Raw genomic sequence first — 23,326 nt, 5'->3', positions numbered from 1 at the left:
CATTTCCACACAGACGCAGGCGCCGCCGCCGCGCGCCCCCTCGCGTTGCCGGGGTAACCGAGGAGCGGCGCCTCAGCGAACGTCAGGCTTCACCGCTTTGAAATCGTTTTCTAGGGATCGGGGGCTTTTTTTTGCTTTTCTTTTCACAATCACTTTTACACCCACGGTGAAGGAAAGCGTCGTCCCCGATCCCGAAGGAGGGAGCAGCGTTCACACTGCATCAGAGGTGAGATTCACCTCTTCTCTCGGGGGATAAAACCGCCCCCCCGGCCCCGTGAGGGACTGCCAGCCCCGCGGTTCCTCCTTTCGGTGCAGGAGGTCTTCTGCTACACAACATTACAAAACAGGACCGGCGAGGAATTACAGTTACTTGTTATGTTGTACTCGGAAGAAAACGCAAAGAGCGTGAGTCTTCAGTTACATCAGCAAATACCATTTCTTCGACGTTTTTCTTCTTAACAATGCTCTGGTTTGTCTCAGATTTAACATGTTTCCCTATTACCAGGTGCAAGGCTGGGGCAGAAGGGATCCACTTGCCTGCTTCCAGCTGCAAAAACAAGCCAAGAAACACAAGGCAAATGAAACTTCCAACAATTGCCAGTTCTGCTTAGACACGTTGCAACGTCTTGACAACAGTATAGGTCAAGAAGCCAAAACCACAAGGAATCAATCAAAATCAGAAGGCGAGTTAAGTGTACATGTCATAGTTGATACCGCTTCAGAAAAGGAAGAGATTTCAACCCATTCTAGTAAGTCTAACTGTTGTCCTACAAGATACAACATTAAAATGGAACTACAGAACAAGTTACGCTGTTCAAACATTCCAAGGGGAAATGAAGAACCCGTCAATAAAAAGAACACTGTATGCAGAACCTGGAAGATGTGACAAATCCAGAAGCTGTAAGGCATAAAGAGATCAATGTGCCTGATGTGCTTGATCCAAATGGCTCTGAATCTTTAAGTCTTCACAAGTACTTCCACCTGTGAAAGATGCCACTCCCAAGGATACTTCAGACCCTTCCTGGAAGAATACAAAAGCTGTTATCTTTCAGAAGATGCTCAATGGTACTTCAGCTGAGATTGTTTCCTGCAGTCACGATGCCAGAGCAACAGAGCAGAAGGGTGAAAAAGGAGCTTTATCATCGTGAATGATAAAGTAAGGGGACAAAAAAATCGTCATTTATCTCGAGCCATACAAAGGTCTCACTCCTGCAAGAAGATCCTGAGCAGTTACACTGGCACTGTGCTCTTACATCAGACAAGAGTATTGCAACTGTTTCTAATCCTACTGTTTTTAAAAAAGAACAGTTGTCATGCCTGTATGCAAATTCCACATACAAACCAAAACCAATATACAAAACACGATGGCACCCAGGGCTCTTTAACCTATGATGTCAGGAACAGGTATGTTGAGGTCAAGGAAGGAAATGAATGAAAAATGCAGGAGGTTCCACTGCTTTCTGGACTACCTTCCTTATCAGTCAGCCACATTGCGGGAGCTGCAGTGCCATCTAGACTGACCTAACATTTCTATATTGTAATTTCATGCTTTTTTAAAAGCTTGTTAGACTGTGAAAAAAACCTAGAATTTCCTTGTGAGCAATGTGGATATTTGTAGTTTTTGTAGATGCTATTAATAGAATTATAAGCTGATGAATGCCAATTACTTTGACGTAGGTTTAGTTTCTTCCTGACCATAAGACAGATTCATTAGAGCCTTAAATAGCTTATTCTGGGGATGAAGTGCGACCTCTTCCTTTAGATTCATTCTGAATGACTACAGTAGCCTAGCACGGTAATTAGGTATTTGATGCTGCTGAGCACTGAAGCAATGCCCAACTTTGGGAACATTTCTTAAATCCATGCCTATTCTGCAAGGCATTTAATAATATTCTTAACTTAAACAGTGCTAAATCCTATTGAGCTTCACAGACAAACATTTGCATACATTCCTTGCTAATTTGGCACCGAAAAGAAATGGAAATGACCTGGAAATCAGACAGTGGTGGGACTGACAGTTATTTACAATTATTTTTTCTTACTTGTTGTAAGTAGATTAATTTTGTTAATCCTGTTAATGTGTTCTTTGCTTGTTTCTGTTTCATATGTATTCTGTGCATTCTGGTATTCACTTATTCTTGTTTCATCTCACACTGAACAAGGGACTTCTAGATCAAGTTCTCTTTTGCTTTTGTGTTAAACAAAAACCAAAGTAAAATAGTTTTTCCATAGATACAAAGATAACTGCAATTCAATTCAGCATTCAGCACAGAGATGCATTGCAACTCACCATTCCCCCCTTCTGATGCTTTGATAAAAATTTGGAGTAGGGAAAGATAGTACCGGTGCAAGGCTTCCAATAGCATATGTTTTCCAATTTAAACCAGATTCAATGTCTTTTTAACATTTCTTTCTTTACTAATAAACATGTGCATAAACATAGGTTTTAGTTGTTTTCTGGCATCAATTTGTTAATTGTGTTCATTCTTCAGGTATCTCAACATCAGAGCTAAAGAATTATCACCTTCTAGAGGCATAGTTTCAGTAAAATAGGTGATATGTATTCTCTGTATCTAAATAATAATAATGTGTTTATTCCTTTAAAAATAGAAGGATGACACAGCTTCATCTCTTCACCCAATAGTCATGTGAAATGACCTCTAAAGAACAACGCAGGAGCTGAGTGCTAGTGTTAAATAACAGCTCCAAGCAGTTTGCTTTGTCTCCTAGTACAATTTTTCCTGGGAATTGCTTAGGGAGATCTGGAAATCTTTTAGAACACTGATTTGTATAGAAAGTATGTTACGATTCTTTAAGAAGTGTATCTTTAAGTCGAGTGGCATATCAGCTTGAGGTGCAGAGTACGAGAGTTGTCGCACTGGAGGTTCAAACAGGACCACCATTGTTCTGGTAGCAAATTTGATTTTTCAAGTGACAGTACCTCTGTATTGGAGAGAGGAGTGCCACCTACTGAACGGCCAACAAAATAAGCACCTATGCCAGGAACACCACAAGGCTGCTGACAGTATTATGGTCTTCTGCATTCCTTTGCTTCTCCTGAATAACAAAAGCTAAACATTTCAGTCTGAAACGGCAGTAGTTTTTTGTACCCGTTTGGTATTTTGTTGCAAGTCAAGAGGGAAAGTCATAAAGAACCTATTAAAAAATGATAAAGATCTATTAAAAACCAGGTCATTGTAGTTGATATGATGACCTATATGCATCTTTTATCTCTTTTAGTACTCTGGATATCTGAAAATCTCAGCCAATGACTATCTGGAGTCAAGGTCTATCTTGGTCATTAATTTCCAGGAAACATAGGGTTTTTTTTGTTGTAGTAACGTGTTCTAACTGCTTTTCAATTATGGTGCTAGAGTTACACAAGTGCAGTGTCATTCTGACAAAACAGAGACACCCTCTAACACACCATTTTCTTCCCTTCTTTGTACCCTTCCTCCAAGGTAATGTATTTTCGCATCCTGTTTTTCATATTTAGATATAAAATGGAAGCTCTACAAAAGAAGCATCCTTCACAAATAGCCCCAAGATAAATAAATCCATATATAGTTATTTCAGTCCCATTTTCCACTAAGTAGAAAATTCAAACATCTATGTATTTGTGAAACTAGTAACATTTTCCATAGTCTAGAAGGAGAGAAGATAGTCTCTCCTATTCAGATAACTGAAAATACTACTGCTGCTTCAATGAGAAAACTGAAAAATGAACTGCATTACCAATTAACAGTAAGTTAAGCCAAACATGTTTGTTATAGTAATTATAAGTTGCAGCCATTGCAGCCATGTAGTAAATTCTTTAGGACTACAGAAAAAAAAGGTTTAAAGTTGCAGGGAAAACTATAAGCTTTATTTCCACACTTTCCAATGTTCCATGCCAGATAAGATTTTTGCTGAGGTTTTTGAGACTGTCAAATCAGACAGATTAGACAGAGTTTGTACTACAACCTGATACAGGTAATATTTCTAAGAACCACACTCGCAGATTATTGCTACAAGACCTGTAGCAGAAAACCAGAAAAGCTACTAACTAAAGGCCTTGAACACAAAGAAACGAATACACAACACTTAAGCCATTGTAAGCTTAATCAAGTTATGTGCCCTTGAATACACTGGGTTCTTCTAGCACAGGAACCAGCAGCTTCTTGTTTACGTGTCAATTCTCTCAAGAATAAAGCCATTCCCGTTCAAGGAAAGGAAATAAACTTAAGGGCTAGATCAGCTAGAAGTGCTTCCTGTATTCAAGGTGCCAAAACAAAACAAGCGAAAGGGGAATTGTTGACAACAACATAAAAATACAATGATGGAACACCTGAAAGTTAAATCAACATCTTCCCCCTTTTGTTTTAGGTCCAAACTTCCAAAGGACTGATTCCAGAGGACTCACTATCAAATCCTGGAGCCAGAAAGAAAATCTGCCTCTAATTCCATTGTTTTGACAGAAAACAACCAACTTGTGCCAGCATGCAATTTCTTTAAGTGAAGGAAATTCAGGAACTAAACACAAACCGGTCAGGGATGCTTTCACTGCCAGCAGAATAAATGAATTCTCAGCAACAGCAAACAAGCAAGTAGTTAAAAAATACATGAGCCTTCCCTGATCTCCAACCAGCCATTATCATCTTCTAAATCTCTTCTCAATCAACAGTTAAAGTTTGTCCTGCCTTTTAGACTGTCTATCATTTGTGAAAGTTTCATGAGGATCAGTCTGTCAAAGTATCTGACTTTGTCCATGGGCCAAATCTGTTCTGAATAAAGAAAAGCCTGAAATAACAGCCTAAACTAAGCAGAATCACACCTACGATAGGAATAGGGTTATTATTCCTAAAAGGATAGTCAGCATCTTATATATTTGACTCTTTCATAATTTTAAATGCTCTGAACAGGTATTTAGTTTCTAGATACTTATGACATACTCCCCCTTCCATATTGTGCTAGCACTAGGGCTAATGCTGACCTTCTGCATACTTACCTCAGAGTACAATGATAGTCAAAGAATGCATCATTGGTGACTATACCTGATGTAATAGTACAGACGAACTTTCAGTCAAGGAGCATCTGCTCGTTACCTACTCTGAATTACATATACAAGATATACAGGTAACAGGAGAAATCAACGTTTTATCCTACAACTAACAGAAAATAGTGGGATCACTACCAAGCATGGGAACTCTACGGGAAGAAAAGGGACAAAGTATGATCCATATTCCAAATCAACCTACTGTAGCTGTTTTTAAAAAAAATATTCATAGTGGCAAAAATTATTTTCTCAGTTATATAAAATATATTGCAAAATAATATAAGCTGTTAGAGAGGACGGTAATTTTCTAGTAGAATACTTTGAAAGCTAATCATCATAATGCAGCTGAGTTTCTACTTGATGTTACTTATGGCTCTAGAAATCCTGAAAATTACAGAAGAGGTGGATGGTAACGTAGAGGAGGAATGCGAAGTAATCTTTCTGTCCCGAGTCTGTTGTAGAAGAAAGGCATCTGTCAGTGAGCTGAAACTGTAGAGGTATTCCATTGTGCATACAAGGTAATTAAAGATTAAATTTTGCATGCACTGCTGAGAGGTTTGAGATGGAGCACCACTAGTGCAGCCAGCCTGGACGCTGCTGGTCAGAAGAATCCAGCACTGCCTGTATGCATCAGATTCTGTGTGGAAGTCTATGCATAGATTCACTTACAGCAGAGAACCTCTCAAATAAATTGTTTCACTTTTATGAAATGTAGCACCTTGACCTTCTGATTACATTTGTGTTGTGAGTTTAAGCTTTCTAGGATTCACTGAAAAGTAGGACTACACTGGAAAACTTTTGCCACCTCTGGAGATCAAGGACTGACATTGTAAGATAGTTTTAATATACAAAATCTCTACCAATTCAAAAGACACCTAGCTGTCAAGAGGTAAAATGTTAAGCTGGTACTTGCCAATAGGCACTGAATACCCCACCCATGCTTCTGCAGGGAGGAGATCACAGCCATTAAAACAGAAGGCAAAAGTTGATTGAAGTTAACTTTATTCCAAAATATGTATAATTTACAGGACTAAATAAGTGCTTCATTTTCAATACTTGTGAATAACTTACTAGTAGCTTTGTGTAACACTTCAGTTTCCAACAGAGGGAAATATGAAACAGTATTTTGGCACAAGGTTTTCTCTGCATGCATTAATGTACTTAAAAGTTTCACAATTACTAGGACAACATTCCTTCTTTGGGATTGTCACTTGTAAAATAGGCCTAAGAAATGAATGCTTGCCTTTGTCTGCTCATTGCAACTTTACTGGCTTAAATAGCAAGAATTAAACATGGACATCCTTTGAAAACTAAATTTGTCCACTAGATCAAAATCCCACCAGTGATGAGAAGAAAAATATTTTAAGGACATTTCTCAGCCTTATTAACTCACATATGCTTTGGGAAAGACTCGCCCATGAGGTTTATTACTCATCCATTCCAAATAGTTACAAGTTTAAATTAGATCATAATCAGGTGTTGAATTCTGTAAGCTGAAAAAAATATGGCTTTCATATCGAGCTTTATCATAGATGCACTTGCAGATATCTGTAGATAGAAGTACTGTCAATCTAGCTCTGCATGCAAGTGCTTGAAACATGCATGTAAAGCATTAGTTATTGTGAAATGTACAGTTTACATCATCACAAGTCATCTATTATATTCCATTGCTAGTTATGTTGACGATACTGCTGTAAAGCCAGTACATGAAAAAGAATCAGAAGTAAAGGACTTCTGTTATTTAACTCAGCAGTTCCTTCAGGAGTTTCCACTGTTTTAGGCTGTCCAGTTGCATTTTCAGTGAAGTGGAAGAGTCACGCGCGCAAGTACAAACATACCCTCAACCTGACTGCGAGGCAATGCAGAGTTGAATGATGTAGGTCCTTGATTCTGTTCATTGCATAGCAATGGCATTTTAAACAAGAAAATTCAGTCATGCTCTAAGCAGCAGATCCTTCTAGCACACATTTAAATTCACATCAACTGTTAAAAAAACAACAGCAAAAGAAACAGAAGATGCATGTTTGCAACATGCATTGAAGGTTGCTACCATTAAACAACCCTATCCTCATAGTGTTCATACAAAGTTATGAATGGAAGTCTGTTTACAGTAGGCCTATTCTACTAGGAACACAAGCATAGCAGCACCTTAAACCAAACATGAATGAAAAAGCTTGCACGACCTAGAATGTTAACCACATTTTGGTGTGAATGTGTTTGGAACAGGAAATTGTATACTAAGACCATGTTTAAAAAAGTAATACGTCAGAAACATATTAAAGCAAAGGAAGCTGTACAGCCTTAATGATAAAGGCAAGTACATTTGGTTCACCTCACAGTTGTCATTTCAGTAACATACTCTTTTGCAAGTTGAGCACCCTATATTGATTCAGTATGTATTAGTCCTATTGACTTACCCTATATCTGAAAAGCTATTAAAAACCCCCTAAGATCCCAATCCTGCCAACACTTATATCTCTGCCCAGCCTCACAAAAAATATCAGTCCTGACCTGACTAAGCACATGAGCATGTGTTAGCAGGATAAGGCTTTAAAACACTGGAAGGCAGTCATCTTTCTTTGTTCTGTTGCCTCTACACAATCAAGGTAAATATGACTAACAGGGAAATTCAGCCTTTTGTTTTCTGCAGAAAAAATGACTGCATATGCGTCTCGGAATGGAAATTTGTAAAAAGTGTTAGTCACAGACATTAAATTACAGACACTGATTGAATTGTTCAAAACTAGACGCAGTCTCACAAGGCTTGTTTTACAGCTGTTTAATTTACAGCTGCAAGTATGTATGTATTTTTTTAAGATCTCATATCCTTTGGAAGTGAAAATTTTCTAGACACAAGCAGCTTTGCATAGCTAAGAATACATAGCATTAGTAAACTCTGCCTTTAAACTACCAATTTCTCTAGGCTGCCATGAAGAGTTCAGGGACGATTCCCTCCCTACCCAAAGCAGAAAGAAGTATTTACAAGGGTATTAGTGGAAATAGATGCAAATAAAGCCAAAAGTAGAAGAAACTTACATGTACTGTCATACAAATTTTTAGCATTGTGACAAATGAACACAGAAGGCAACAAGACAGACCTCTCAGCTTTCAGCTGTTTTGTGCTTATGTTCTCATAGAACATGTGTCCCAAATTTGCTGTTTCATTTTTTTGATTTTTTATATACTAAAGAAAAGCTCAAGTGAAACTAGGAAACCACTAATTCAATTTTAGAGTAGCATTACACAGGCATCCAGATCAAGATCCAGCAATCACAGCATAACAGAATTAAGCAGGAAATGCAAAGAGCAAGTACAAGTAACATTAGTATCACTTCCAGATAAATATTTGCGCGAAGAGGCTATAGAGAATCTGATGTTACTTTTTGTATAGCAGTTCAAATGGCAGTAGAGGATACAAAAGAGAGTAAGCAAAGTAGTAAGTCACTGCTGACCAATACTTACAATAGAGACAGTGCCTTGAAAATCAAATCAGAGACAAACTGCAGAAAAAGGAAGATAAGTATAACTAGTACTACCAAGAAATAGTTCTGACTGAAGTTTATTTTTAAAACAGCCAAAACAGAAAATCAGCCATTTTAAAGAATTTGTTCAAATGTGAAGAATTTGTAATATTCAGCAACAGTATTTCAGAAGAGGTTTCCTTAGGTTTACTGTGGGATTCAACAAACTATGAAGACTGGTTGCAGTCTTCACATTTTCACAAAAATACTTAATAAATTGTCAAACTGAGTGACATATGCCAGCAACATAGCATACAAACCTGTTTCTGACTGTCAGGAATAATTTAGGCAGAATCAAATTTGTGAAGAAGTTAATTTTGGTCAGAATGAGATACTTCCCCAAGACAACGCAGACATATATAATAATTTCTTAATGCTGCACTTTCAATAAAATAATGTTGTAGCACTGTGTTTGCCTAATTAAAGTTCAAACTATTTTAAACCCATAGGATGAGGGAAGGGAATGGTATTTGCATGTTCTAATAAAACACACAGAGCTCAAATACTTTTAATTACAAGTTACAATAAATAGCCATTACATTGTAAGATTGCATCCACATCTTAGTTTTTTTCTGATAGTCACTGATGTTAAGAGCTTTGGCTTACACCATAAGAACATGGCAATTCTCATTGTGATTTGTAAATTAGTTTCAAAGTTCTTTAAATGCTGGCTGGTCTCTCAGATGGCTGCGATTCAAAGCCTTCTGTAATTCTGCTCCTCATCACCCAAGATTCCTTCTCTTGCAGAAAAAATACCAACTTTCTAAACTCATAGGTAATGAACAGTTTCTCACTTCTGCCTCCTACTGCTGCGGAGAATGCAGTTTTCCCCAACCAGATTTATAGCAACTGCTTCTCTTTGCTGCATCAGTACAGACAACTTGCACATTGGAAACACAGAAGCCCACATATGAAGAAATGTTCTCTGGTATTTCAGCCAGGGGGAAGAAAGGAGAAGGAAAAACTCTTTAAAATCTGAAGATGCAACATTACTGGAAAAATACTGCAATAGAGTAAACTAACCCAATTTTGTCATTTATTTCCCAATTTCAAAGTAGGCAGGTAAATATAAATCAGTCATATCTTCAGAAGAATAGAATTACAAGCAATGCCTGCCTTTTTTTAATATATCCCACCTTTAAGATAAGAACTCTAGGCATTGTGAAACCTGGGGGGACTTTCCCTAAAGCAGAATTACTGTACTCCTGGGGGTAACTGCAAGATTCCTTTCTGCAGTCTCTTCAGCCAAAGACTGGAAGTGTCTGAATTCGCACCTAGAAATGTTGAAAAGTTAAAACAGGCAACACAGCTGTGGTTTCAGGAGTTTTTTTAGGAGGAAAATATGAGTTTCAGGGTTAATCTAGAGATTATTTCCAGTAAAAGTGGAGATGCTTACCATATTAGTGGGTTAACTACAGCATTAGAGAGTGGTAGGAAGAGACAAAAAAACCCCAAAAAACAAAAAAAAGGGGTACTGCTCATTTTCAACAAAACAAGCTGCCTGCAGTGTATGAGTAACGACTCCCACATCCTTGAGTTGAGGATATGAAGCACAAAGCATAGCAAGTCTTCAAAAACTAAGGCTTAGACACACATTTACTGATGGGCTGCCTAGTAAATATGCAGCCAATACTTCTCCTCTCACAAGGGAGGAGTAAAGTCTGTTACATGCCCAGGAACTTGACATGAAGAGGTTTCTCTTTTCGTTTAAGGTAACAGAAACTAAAACCTGTCCAGGACAAAACCAGAGGCCTATGTTTTGCAGGTATTATAGTAAGAGATAAAAATTAGTTAAGGCCAAATTCCAACATACATTCACAACTGGCTTCATTTTTTTCTTATGCAAATGAAAAATACTGCAAATAATGGTATGAGGGGCAAGATGAACATTAAAAAAAAATTCCAACAGGTCCCATGTTTCTTCTCTGAAAAATCAGTTTGAATTTGACTGTACTCAGAAAAACTATCTAAAAGCTGCAGGAACTGAAGGCTGCAGATCAACGTGCAAAAGCAAGATACAGCTGTTCTGAAAGGGCTTCTGTGAGCCGATTTCCCAGCTCTGTTATACAGATTCCAATTGTTTTTTGGAAGCAGAAAGTCCAAAACCATGAGTCTAGGCACGTGAGCATTTTAGAGAATTTAATTTTCCATTTCTAAAGATTTCTGTTAAGGTAAATAGAGGTATAAACCACTGTAACATTTTTCAACTTATATCTTAATAAAGCTAGGAGAATTTCAGCAAAATTATTCCAGTCTTTGAGGCACACACATTGTAACATTTGCATCTTACAGACAGAAATAATTTAAGTAAATCCCTCCTGAAGACTCTAAAAATGTTAGTCCCATTCATTACACTAGCTAAAAGGATGACATACTAGTTTTCCCTACAATTATGTATTCCAAGTTCTCTTCTTACTCTTAAAAGGGCACCAGTGCCACTCAGGGAAAAAAATAAAGTACTGCTTTCCACATATTTTAAATAATAAATATATTCAACAATTCAAGAGTCTATATGTGTCTAGTGTGTTGGACTGGTATTTGGAAAATACCAACTTATGAAGGAGAAAGAGCTGTGAAGGCATAAAGTAAAAGAAGACAATACGGCTTATTATGTTCATGCTGGATTTAAAATACAAGCTACTAAAAAAAGTAAACAGAAGTAGCTTACACTAATAGAATCCTCCCCCGTAAGTTCAGGGAAGCATCTGAATTGGACAGGTCAGGGTTTTGGTCCAGTGCATTGGAACCCCATACATAAGCCAGGAATAGATAGATAGAGATATATATAGAACAACTTTAAAAGTTCTTCCGTTTCAATGAAAGCAGTATCGGCTTTGTAAAGAAGTTTGAGGAAAAAAACATAGGCACCACAATTTTTTTTTTTTTTTAAGGTTCAAATGCACATTAACATGTTACAGCCCCCCCTTCCCCACCATTTATACACACATAGCTTATGTAGCGTTACATACTGAGTAGAGTACCTTCAGCATGAAAAGTCTCTTAGGCTGACTGCTCACAATAATTACATTCAATAAAGCAAAGTGGATAACTTGGTCAAGCCATCTCTCCCACCCCAATAACTTAATTTCAGACCACAGAAAACAGTTATGTTTTGTAGTACTCAATGGCTGGGCTTGTCAGAGCTCTGAAACAAGGAGCACAGCTCTTCACAGGTCTGTGTTTCTACTGAACTGAACTGGGACTCCATTGTATTCCAGGCTAAGTCAGCCAGAAGAAAGTCATCCATTGCTGTCTGTGTCTCATTGCTGGTAAGGAATAAACTCCCTAGATTCTCAAAGCAGCTATCCATAGTCTGTGTTTCAGCGCTACTGAGCTGGACTTTGCTTTCAATATTCTGAGTAGGTATATTTTTAGTAGCTGGATATACTTCCGTCTGGGTTTCTGTATCAGAGGAGTCAGTACTCATGGAGAAACTAGACTGCTTCAGAATACTTCCTAAAGGCAGATGGGTATTACTGTCCAAAAAGAAATTCAAGTCTGTTTGTGTCTGCGTATCAAACATCTCCAAACCTAGGAAGTTAGAATTTCCTCGGCAGCTATATGATTGAGTGGCACTATCTGAAAATAAGAAATCAGTCTGAGTTTCAATGTCCAGTGACTCCAAAACTGGCTCAGAGTTTAGGGTACCAAGCTCACTCTCTTCAGTCTGAGTTTGGATATTGGATGCTGAAAAGAACTCTTCAATGTCAAAGTCTATTCCTGTGCTCTGCGATGGACCAGATGGCAGATGCGTGTCAGCATTAGAACTTGTCTCAGACAAAAGGCCACGATTATCCAGTGTCTGGCCAGACATGTTTCCTGAAAAGATGTTTTCCAAATCACTTAGTAGGTCCATTGTCTGGGTTTGATTATCCGTCGTATTTTGAGGTGGAAGTATATTAGTCTGTGTGTTGAAGCTGATAAGGGATTCAGACTTGACCGTATCTTGATTCAGGCTCTTGCCATTACTCCTTTGCAGCAAGGTTTGATCTATATTTGCAGGCATTAAATTGTTTTCTGGAAGTTGAATGTGAGTAGAAACATTATATGATGAATGAACGTTGTCAAAGATGTCACTGCACATTACAGCCTGGTCCATTTGCACTCTTCCATCAATAGAGTCCTGTGTCCTACTGGTCTGAGTCTCTCTAGAAATGCTGCATGCTGGAAAACAAACCTGACTAAAAGCATCAGTCTGAGCAGCTATGGATGAAGTCAGTTTGGAAGCAGGCAGCAGCGTCTGTGTTTGTACACTGATAGGTAACGAAACCTGTGAACTGAATGACAGATCTGTCTGAGAGCAAGAGGATACAGAAGAATTGGGAGTCCAGGCTGCAGACGGTACAAAGTTCTGTGAAATATAAGATAAGTCAGTCTGTATATTTATTGAAGAAATTTTATTCTTGTGACAAACATTCCCCAGCTCTTGCCCTGTGTTATTTGATGCAACCGTATCCAACTCAACTTGTACACCAGTACTTACTGGTTCACGATCACTGGAATTTGTCACTTTTGAAACAGGCATACTATCTTTAAATACAAGTGTTTCTGCTTCCAGTGCTGGAATCAGAATTCCTATAGATTGAGGCAATAAATGAACAGTACTTAGAACTGAACCTTGATTATCAACAGCCACTACAGCAGGTTTGACAGAAGAGTCTGTTGCAGATACATATATAGGCAAGTGAGCAAGCTGCATCACTGGAAGTTTAACCAAAGCCACCTTGGGCTTTGGTAAAAGCATCTTCGGTGTACATTTTGGCTGCATTTGGTTTGTGAAGTTAGAACTGCAGGAGCCTTCAAGAGAGGCCACTAGTTTCACTTCAGAGGATTCCAATTCCTGAGTGCCAGGATTATTATTGTGTGTATTGATGAATGCTTCATTTGCTTTCTCTGCCAACTGCTGATTATGTACAGAGGTTTCCATTTTCCTTTTCTTACTAGGAGGATCCCTGTGAACATGAGATCAATAATTTATACTCCTTCCAAGCACAAAACATCTGCCTTCCATTCTTTTGAGTCATTGCATTGAAAATATAAACTGAAGTCACAGATGAGGTTGGATATGAGAAGACAACTAATCCTGATTAAAACATAAAAAGACTCCGTGAATTTCAGTTTTGCAAAATTTCATTCCTCACTCTTTTTCTTTAAAAAAAGAAAAAAACAAAGGTTACCTCTTTTATGGAGACCTATTCCTAAATGGAGGTAGAAGTTTAGAAGGTTTCTTGCCCCTTGTACATTAAGCTCTCTGATTTGAAGGCATGTTTAATTTGTTATTTTGATGCTAACTCAGACTGAGCATTGAAGGGACAGCGCTCTTAAAATTAGTGTACAGGTAAAGGTCTCTCATGGAAACTGAAGATAAAATTAGCACTCCTTCACACAAAACTTAATTTTGCAGCAGTTGAATCTCCAAGACAGACAGGCTAGGCCTCAGGAAACAGATTACCCATTTTGAAATATATGTACATATTTAAGACAACTATAAATCTAAACATGCATATATAGGCATTTTTTAAAAAAAGAATCCACTAATACTTGCAAAGATGACTAGACTTGTTATAAAAGAAAATAAACTGAACTGCATTCCACACCAGTTATGAGCTATAAACATTTCCAAATCATCTCTACTCTCACAGAACTGTAAAAAAAACCAACCACCTGTTGCAGATGCAACAAGAATCACTAGCATTTATGCCATGCAGTCCAGTGTCATCAGTACTTTTTGCTTTGTATGTGGGGAAGCCTCATCTTATTAATTAGACAATCATCACTGTTTTCAACAAAACAGAAATTACTAAAAGCAACTGAACAAAGAAACTGCGAACTGCTTTACAGCTAAAACAATGTGAGCCTATTTCCAATCTAATCAACAGAAAGGAGACAAAAAGCCAGGACATGGGAGACAGTGGACTTAGTGATGAATGTAAGTATCATTACTTAACTGCTTCACTTTTACCTGTGTTCTGCAGGAATTTCATGGCCAGTTCTGTAAATATGAGACAGTAATGCTGTTCTGCTGGCATAAGGGCACCCACAAGTACACTGGAAAGTCTTGCCACAGACCTCTATATGCCGTTTCAAATACCATTCTGTACCATAGGAGTTACTACATTTATCACATTTGTGCTTCTTTTCAGCATGCATTTTCATAAAGTGCTAGAATACACAATGAAAAGTAAACATTAGCCTTCAGCTAAGATAAAAAGAGAAAATCACGTTTAGGGGAGACAGTAATATTTGCTTTTTGTTGTTATTGTTAAATAGCAATGAAGAGTAGAATTAAAAGTTTTTTAAAGGTCTTATTAGGAGGAGTAAGTTACAAGCTTAAAGAAACCAACATAAAGAATTTAAAGTTTGCAAATCTGCTTGTGCTATGTGCATATTAAAATACAGATAAACATTTATGTGTCCTAATGCTCTTGGAGGTTTCCTAAGGACATTAATAAATCTATAGATGAATCTTGCCAAAGAGCATAGTAAGTATATGTTGCAACATGTGCACACTCCTGAACATCTACAACTGAGCTAATAGTCTTAAGTCAAACAGGTCAACTTCAGAGCAAACACCAGATTTTTCCTTTTAATTTACAGCACCAAGTTCTAGCCACTCATCTCCTATGGTGTCCCCAGCTTATCACAGGTAACCAACAGCAGAAGAGTGCTTTTTATACTCATGCATGCAGAAACAAGTCTTACATGTTTTCTTAAACAGGTAACTAGTAAACATGCATTTTGATACTAAAGCAGAGAAAAACTCTTAATTCTTGACCACTTGAAAAAGCAGTTTAAAAGCATCAGCCATATTTTAAACCTTTATTGGTTGCTGCTGTGATCTTCCCCCCTGCCACTCTGATCTTTCCCCATCTTTTTAATTTGTGGAGAGAGGCTGTCAGAACATACTGGCATCTGCCTGATCAAAAGGTTCAAGTCCTCTAATATCAACATGCAAACATGCAAATCCATTAACCATATGCCCATGTGGAGCTTCTGCATGCAGTTCTCCAACTTCTGGATACATGCTGAGAGGCTTTGCTCATCACTGAATGCAAAAGTGTACACTCTTGGGAGTAGAGACAGTCAGGACTAATCAGTACAAGAATACTTTAGGAAATAAGAATACCTGTTTTACAAGAGAAAATTGGGAAAATGGTCTGTTTGGTCCTCTAGGGCAGCCTTCAATAGGACAGCAGTAGAATTTCTGTGAAGTTTTCAAACCCTTCCTTACTGGTGCATTAAGTTTTCCATCCTGAAAAAGAACCAATTAAGAAGTTGGCAATTCTACAGGTTTGCATATTAAAGACAACATTCAGAATACACGTCAACTTTGGCTCACTGAGTTTACACACCTCAATGAGCTGAAGGCACCTTCCTAAGTGTTTTGAAAGCTCAAATGGAGTTTTTCACCTATGTGCATGCTACTTTGCAAATATACCATCAAAATTACCAAGTGAAATTACAACAACCTCTACAGAGTAGTGGTACTATACTATCTACTTTTACCAAGATGCTGCCCCAAGCCAATCATAACTGCCTTTTGTGTTATTTGAGCCAAAAAGCTTTCTCTACAGATACTACACTGCACTGCCGACTTAATGCGGTTTTACTTTTTTGTAGCACGGTCTACTTGAAGCTCCATTAAAATTAGTCACACACTGCGTAACACAACACTTCCCTGACGTTGGAATTCTGTTGGCGCTATTTAGAGTTTACTTGTAGTAAAATGAAAAACGCCAAGTACACTCTCCCACTTAATTCAGATCATAAACCAAATCTCATTTAAGTCTATGAAACTAACAACTGGTATGCTAATTACGAACCTCCGAACATTAAGTGACTGGTGTATCTGCACTTTTCCATGTGATCTGCCTCACTGACCATCACATGTACACAACAGAAGAAAGCAACATAACTTGCTCAAAGAGGACCTCAAAAATACATATGAAAAGGACACACTAGTGGGATTGTTCAACCACATAGAACCTACTCCTGCTGAATGGAAACCAGACAAGATGTATCCCTCTAGATATATCCTATCTGAAAGAGTCTCAGTGGAAACATCAGGCATCTCTATCTAAGCAAAAAATCAAAAGTGAACTATTAAAAATCTGATGCTCAGAGTAGCTGGGAGTCTCCTTACATCCTGAGACTGAGTAAGAGGCCGATCAAGTCCCCAGAGCCAATTACAGCAGTCCACAATGGCATCCCCAGGATGATTATTCAGGGAAGAATTACCAGAGCAAGCCCTGTTTGAGCTTTGCACCTGATTTTCCTTAGCATTATGACAGTGACGGTAAGCACAGTAAGTGGCAGAATGTTGATTTTACACCAGTCACTCCCTAACTACCTTCTTCTGGCAGATCTCCAGCTGCTTCATGTTTACACAGGTTAGACCAAACATAAAGCATCCAAAGTGCAATTGTTGTCCCATGTGAAGCAAACAGAAAGTATGTACTCAGCTGCCAGAACACAAAGGGGTTCGTGCTCACACCCTTGCTTCTTACCTAGCTACAGTTAGTCACAACCCAACAACTCTGTGTTCTGAGCTACTCATGTCTTGCTTTTGAAGTATTAATTTCATTTGCACTTCAGGCATACCACGAAGCAGATGAGTGGGACACTTCAATGACTTTGTCGCTCCTCAAATCATCTCTCAATCTAAAATACTCTGTGTAAAATGTAATCCCTTCAAGGAATATTTCAGTTATGTTTCCACACACAGAGCACTGCTACTTGCTGACGTTGTTGAACGCTCATTTTTGTTAATGACATACTATACTCAAAGAAGCAAAGTTTAGAGCCTCTCGACCAAAATGATCAGCTGCCATTTCATCAAGAAAACCTAGAATTATTCTCTAAAAAGAGACTTTTCATGTAAGATTTTAACCTTCTAAGCATCTTTATATAAAGCAATCCCCATGGACAAACTGCTCATAAACAGGCCTATTTTATCTCTGCTGAATAATTACTGTGATTATTTTTGCACCTCCTAGAGGCACTGCCCAAAACATGACTCGAAATCTACTTATTCCAGCCCCACTACCCACAATTACACTTTTTAACCCTGAGTTTACCCAGACACACTCTGACCAGATGCCAGTCTCGAAGTCTTCAGGAGAAAAGAAAAGATTTGCCTTTAGGTCAAAACTACGTTTGGTCTCTCCCACTGCAGATGAAATCAATATGCTTAGTGAGTGACAACTGGAGTTACTTATTCCTAAGTAAGAAGTTATTCACAGTGTGTTATATTTAATGACACAACAAATGACAGGGCAATATGGTAAATAAGTCCAGGCACTTAACAGGTAAACCACAGCCAGGTTATTTAAAACTACTTAAGTGCTAGGGTACAGCATAACATTAAGTGTTTAAAAGCTACATAAACACAAGTAAGACCCTTTTTTAACACGTGGAACATAGACTTTCAAGGCACAGATCACAACAAATTTGTTGTGACAAGTTGAAAGATACTCTACACATATAAGTAACCCCATCCAGAGAGTAACCTTGTTTTGACCATCTTCAAAGTCCTCCTGGCTCTAAATGGTTGATCTTACATCTTCTCAAAAACCCGGTATTTTAGACGTTCTCACAAGTCCTTTCCTTGTATGTCTGATTTTACTTCCCATGGTTCTACAATAGCCACCCACCACAATTCTTGGCAGGTATTTGTTCAATTAACTTCCCACAACACAGACACTTGTATTCTAAGGAATACTGACATTTGGACAGGGCTTCTGGCAACAATCTGAAAAATGGAAAGTAACAATCCTTGCTACTGATTTAGTCAAGGTGAACTTACTGATGTCTTGTTTTCCCGTAACAGAAAGGCTTACTCCAAAGGATTAATTTAAAACATTAAGTTAAAGTAGACTGTAGCCAACTATTTAAAACAATTTCTTTGCAGCAGAAAATCATGCATTTCTTTACTGAATAGCATGGAGAGTGCGGTGGGTTGACCCTGGGTGGATGCCAGGTGCCCACCAAAGCCAGTCTATCACTCCCCCTCCTCAGCTGGACAGGGGAGAGGAAATATAACGAAAGGCTTGTGGGCCGAGATAAGGACATGAAGAGATCACTCAACCAATTACCGTCATGGGCAAAACAGACGCGACTTGGGGAAAATTAACTTAATTTATTGGCAATCAAACCAGAGCAGGGTAATGACAAATAAAACTAAATCTTAAAACACCTTCCCCCTACCCCTCCCTTCCTCCCGGGCACAGCTTCACTCCCGGATTCTCTACCTAACGCCACCCCAGCAGCACAGGGGGACGGGGAATGGGGGTTACGATCAGTTCATCACATGTTGTCTCTGCCGCTCCTTCCTCCTCAGGAGCAGGACTCCTCACACTCTTACCCTGCTCCAGAGTGGGGTCCCTCCCATGGGAGATGCACCCACCTGCTCCGGCATGGGGTCCTCCATGGGCTGCAGGTGGAGATCTGCTCCATCATGGACCTCCACGGGCTGCAGGGGGACAGCCTGCCTCACAGTGGTCTTCCTCACAGGTTGCAGGGGAATCTCTGCTCTGGTGCCTAGAGCACCTCCTGCCCCTCCTTCTTCACTGACCTGGGGGTCTGCAAAGTTGTTTCTCTCACATGTTCTCACTCCTCTCTCTGGCTGCAGTTTTTGTGCCACAGCAACTTTTTTTCCCCCTTCTTAAACCTGTTATCCCAGAGGCGCTACCACTGTCGCCGATGGGCTTGGCCTTGGCCAGCGGCGGGTCCATCTTGGAGCCGGCTGGCATTGCCTCTGTTGGACACAGGGGAAGTTTCTAGCAACTTCTCACAGAAGCCACCCCTGTAGACCCCCCACTACCAAAACCTTGCCACACAAACCCAATACAGAGAGAAGGGCATTTATTCTTATAGTGTAATATCTGCATTTGGGTAACTGACCCCAGGGGTAAGCTACCTTTTCCAGCTCACCACTGACTACAGCCTCCCTGCTATCATAGGAATCCACAGAATCCTCTCCTTTACATGAACTCCTCTAGCTTCATTTTTGAACTACACGGAAGTCTTCCCCTTCTTCCCACAAAATAATACAGGCAAAAGACCAAAGAACTGAAAAAAATTTCAAGCCTAATATATTAAAGTGCCAGTTTATACCCACTGTTCTCATTTTTTATTGGCTTAGTTAAGCTAAGAAGCCAGAAAACAAAAGTTTACATACCAACACTTCATCATATCTTCTTTTGTTAGGCCAAACAAGCCAAATTCTTCTAATCTCCCTTTGTCAGACACACTTGCCATTCACCACCCGTAATAGCCCTTTTCTGCACCTCTTCTGGGTTCATTTTAGCTTATTTGAATCAGATTCCTACCCTACAGCAGTAAGAGAATATCCTTCTGACATATTTTAGGACTGCCCTTCTCACAGCAGCATTACCCTAAATGCTCATACACATATGACCAAATAGCTTTTGCAAGTGTTTCCCATCTCTGTTATTTCTGTTACAAACAAGGACTGATCAATTTTTTTGCTATCACTTCACAAGACTATAACCTTGTACCGTGGCACTTAACTCTGTTTTTACAGGGTAATCTTGCTTTCCTATGTAAACGTCCTTCCTCTGCAACAACAATACCTCATAGTTTTTGGTATCAAAAGATCCTACTGGTGCTACTTTTATTAATGAAAATTAAACAATTCAACCTCCCTTCTCTCCAGCACTACAACGTTCTCTCCTTCCCCTATAGCTTCTTACCAACTCATTTGCAAAGCTGCTTCTTCACTAATTCCTCATGTTTCACTAACAAATGCAACCTACTAAATTCTTTTTATCTGGGGAAGTTCTCTCTTAAAAGGAAATACTAATACTAAAGTATTAGTCCAAGTCCATCTCCTTCTGGAGAAACAGAGGAACACCACCTAGATTTATCTCTTTTACCTTCGTATCTTTCTTCTTTCATTCAAGATGCATTCTCAAGCCATGCATAATACCGTATATATTTTATCTAAGACATAGTACAGAAAAATTAGCCTCTCTTAAGCCTTGATAACATTTTACTCTCAATTACAATGCCCTTGCAATATAAGTCAGATGTTCCTGAAAGTCTCCATCCATCCATGCTTCAGTATTTATCCAAGCTACCAAAAGATTTAGTTACTAGGTGTATGAAATGTGTTATAATTCTACAAGGCATCAATAGTTAACAGCTATCTAGGCAACTGGTGAGAAAGCAACATTTCCTCACCCATCAAGCCCTGAACAGCAGTTATATAACCCACTAGCTGCAGTCCTCGCCGGCTGCTGCGTACGCTCAGAGCAGAAGCTCACAACCGAAACGACTGTCTGCTGAACCCGAGTGAACGTTTTCAATTTCTGTTGTACCTCCACTCCTACGTACATGCGAGATATAATACACAACACACAGAAAAGTTGTTAGCACGTATTAGGAAATTAAACAAATCGGAGACAGGAGATTGCAAGTATGCTTGAGACTATTGCCTCTTGTTCATCACAAATGATTACTTGTAATTAACCATTTCACAAAAGACGTTTATTGTTTGCCCACTGGGGCGGCATTATGAGCGTGCAGCTACAAACGCTGCGCTTGAAGTTTTCCAGGAATAGGATTTGACCTCACACACTTGGCACGATCACTTTGAGAAAAATAAGTATATCTTTCTGAAAGGCCCACGTTCAAATGCATGCTTGCTGAACTGTGGCTCCCCCCTCCCGCCCCCCCCCAGTACACACTGCAGTTTTCTCAGCAGTACTATGGTAATGAGGGCTTGTTTCCAAAATGGCATCCATCTAGGTTTTTTTTGGCTCACAGACATTTTAAAAAAACAAACAAAAACCCCAGCACAACAGCACTCAGCATTTGGATTACGACGGCTTGCCAACTGCTAAGGGTAGGAAACGCAGTATGTTTGCATAGCACCTCACAAGTGGGGCTATAATGCCTCGCTGCAGAAAGATAAGCAATAAGCAAGTGAAATAACAGAAACGGAGTCCCAAAGAACTTTTAACCGCCTTAGTCACGTTTAACGCTGGTCCAAACCCTGTTATTTTCTCAAGTAATTTTCTTCTAAGTAATTTTAGAGGAATTCTCAACACGACTGGCCAGACCGCGCACAGGCACGCACTCGTGCCTTTATAGGCATACCTGCGCACGCTTTTCACGCGGGGGAGATTTAAACAAGAAAAACGCTTCCTTATTCCCACTGAGAATACCGTCCCGTCCCCCTTACTGGGCTCCACAAAGCAAACCCCAGCGGACCCCAACACCGCAGCCGCCCCCCCCTCCCCCCCCCGGTCCCGTACGCGGCCGCAGGCCCCCGAGCAGGAACGGATCCCCTCACCCGCCGCACCGGGCCGAGGCCTCGCAGCGGGGCAAAGGCGGGCGAGGAGGCTGAGGCGCCAGGGCCCGGCCGGAGCCCTCCGGCAGGCCCCCGCGGCGGAAGAAGGAGCTGCGCCATTACAGAGCCCCACTGACCGAGGTGAGGTGAGGGGCGGGCCGCTTCTCCCCCGCCACCCCCCCCCCCCCCGGCCAAGCCCCCTCAGCCCGCCGCAGCCCCCCGTCGGGCCTCGCAGGAGGGAGGCGGCGGGACCGGGCCTCGCCTCACCGCGCGGCGGGGCCGAGTCCGGGCGGCGGCGGCGGTACCTGGACCGGGTGGGCCTTGCTCAGGTGCATGTTGAGGGCCGGGCTGTTGGGCAGGACCTTGCCGCAACCGGGCACCGTGCACAGGATGTTGGTCCTCACTTGGGACAGCTCTGTCACCGAGGGCCGTACCAGCTCCCCGGCGGGCGGCAGGTCCCCCACGGGCACGGGGGCCGGCGCCGGGGGCCGCCCCAACCCACCGCCACGCCGCCCGGCTGCTGCCGCCGCCGCCGCCATGTTGCTGTCAGCTGCTCGGCCCTCCACTTCCGGGGGCGGGCGCCAACAGTCAGCGCCCCTGTTGAATATTCAGCAGCCGCGTGGTGCGGCCCCGCCCCCCCCACCAGCGGTGGAGGGGGCGGGGGGGGGTCCGAGCCAGGAAAAGGAGAAAAGGAGTAGGGGGGGGGGGGGGGGGGGGGGAAGAGAGAATAACGGTGTCCGCATTAGCGAGTACATGGAGCTAGAGCCTATGAGAAAGTGCTTGTGCCTGCCTTCATCTGTCACCTGCTATGGGCAGATGGAGCCACGGTCTCTCTGCTGCACGCCAGGTGTTTTTGCCTTTATTTACTGATGTAGAATCACGTTTTAAAGAACCAATGACACGATACACGGAGTTTTTTTCCCTACGGCTTGGTCAGTTAAAGGAAAAGATGTACGTTACCGGCACAGAGCCCACCCTCAACTGGGGAAGAGTAACGCGACTGTGTAGCTCCCAGGATGCGCGGAGACCCCGTGTTCATTGTACAGCCCCTATCCTTCCTCTCGTCCGTGTGCCTGCTCCTGCTTGTAAGGTGCCCAGAAGTGGTGCGTGGTTTCTATAATAGCCTTGGTTATGTGAAGTTAGAGATGAAATGAGTACTTGAAAATCAGAGCGACCAACTTTTTGGTTGTTAAAAAGGGGATGGAGACCACCTTTCCTAGAAACAAGAGGCAGAAACAGGCAGTAGGCCAGGTACTCGCCATGTTTTAGTGTTTTGGAACTTTATGGTAAATCATCATCATCTCAGGCATTAAGGTATTTGGTAGAGAGCATTAGGAAGAAAAAGTTGCACAGAGTGCAATGCATACTGGAGTCATAATGGGCCTGACTCGTAGAAGGCTCTGTGAGGGTACAAGTGAGACATGTCACGAGCCAACCCGCAATGTCTATCATGTG

General features: G+C 40.7%; 1 protein-coding gene across 2 annotated transcripts; it reads right to left on the bottom strand.

Annotated features, from left to right (window-relative positions):
• Positions 1 to 2: 2 nt before the first annotated feature.
• On the bottom strand, positions 3 to 22,411 carry ATMIN (ATM interactor). 2 transcript variants are annotated; one of them, XR_007506620.1, is made up of 5 exons: positions 22,177 to 22,411; positions 15,683 to 15,808; positions 14,519 to 14,718; positions 11,538 to 13,508; positions 3 to 8,535 (listed from the first exon to the last, which is right to left on the bottom strand). XR_007506620.1 is itself a non-coding variant. In XM_049804436.1 (4 exons), the coding sequence occupies exons 1-4, from the start codon at positions 22,408 to 22,410 to the stop codon at positions 11,678 to 11,680; spliced, it is 2,391 nt and encodes a 796-aa protein (XP_049660393.1). In that variant the 5' UTR covers position 22,411; the 3' UTR covers positions 3 to 11,677. The 2 variants fall into 2 exon arrangements, 1 of the variants encoding a protein (XP_049660393.1); XM_049804436.1 differs by having other exon boundaries at positions 3 to 13,508.
• Positions 22,412 to 23,326: the final 915 nt, after the last annotated feature.

Source organism: Accipiter gentilis, chromosome 7 (assembly GCF_929443795.1).
Source record: "Accipiter gentilis chromosome 7, bAccGen1.1, whole genome shotgun sequence".
Lineage (NCBI taxonomy): Eukaryota > Metazoa > Chordata > Aves > Accipitriformes > Accipitridae > Astur > Astur gentilis.
This window is presented reverse-complemented; position numbering and strand designations above follow the sequence as displayed.

Coding starts and splice junctions, on each gene's coding strand:
- ATMIN (XM_049804436.1), bottom strand. CDS start 22,410: ATGGCGGCGGCGGCGGCAGCAGCCGGGCGGCGTGGCGGTGGGTTGGGG. Junction 15,809..22,176: donor GCAAGGCCCACCCGGTCCAG/GTACCGCCGCCG, acceptor GTTCTTTTTCAG/GATGGAAAACTTAATGCACC. Junction 14,719..15,682: donor AATTTTCTCTTGTAAAACAG/GTATTCTTATTT, acceptor TGTGTATTCTAG/CACTTTATGAAAATGCATGC.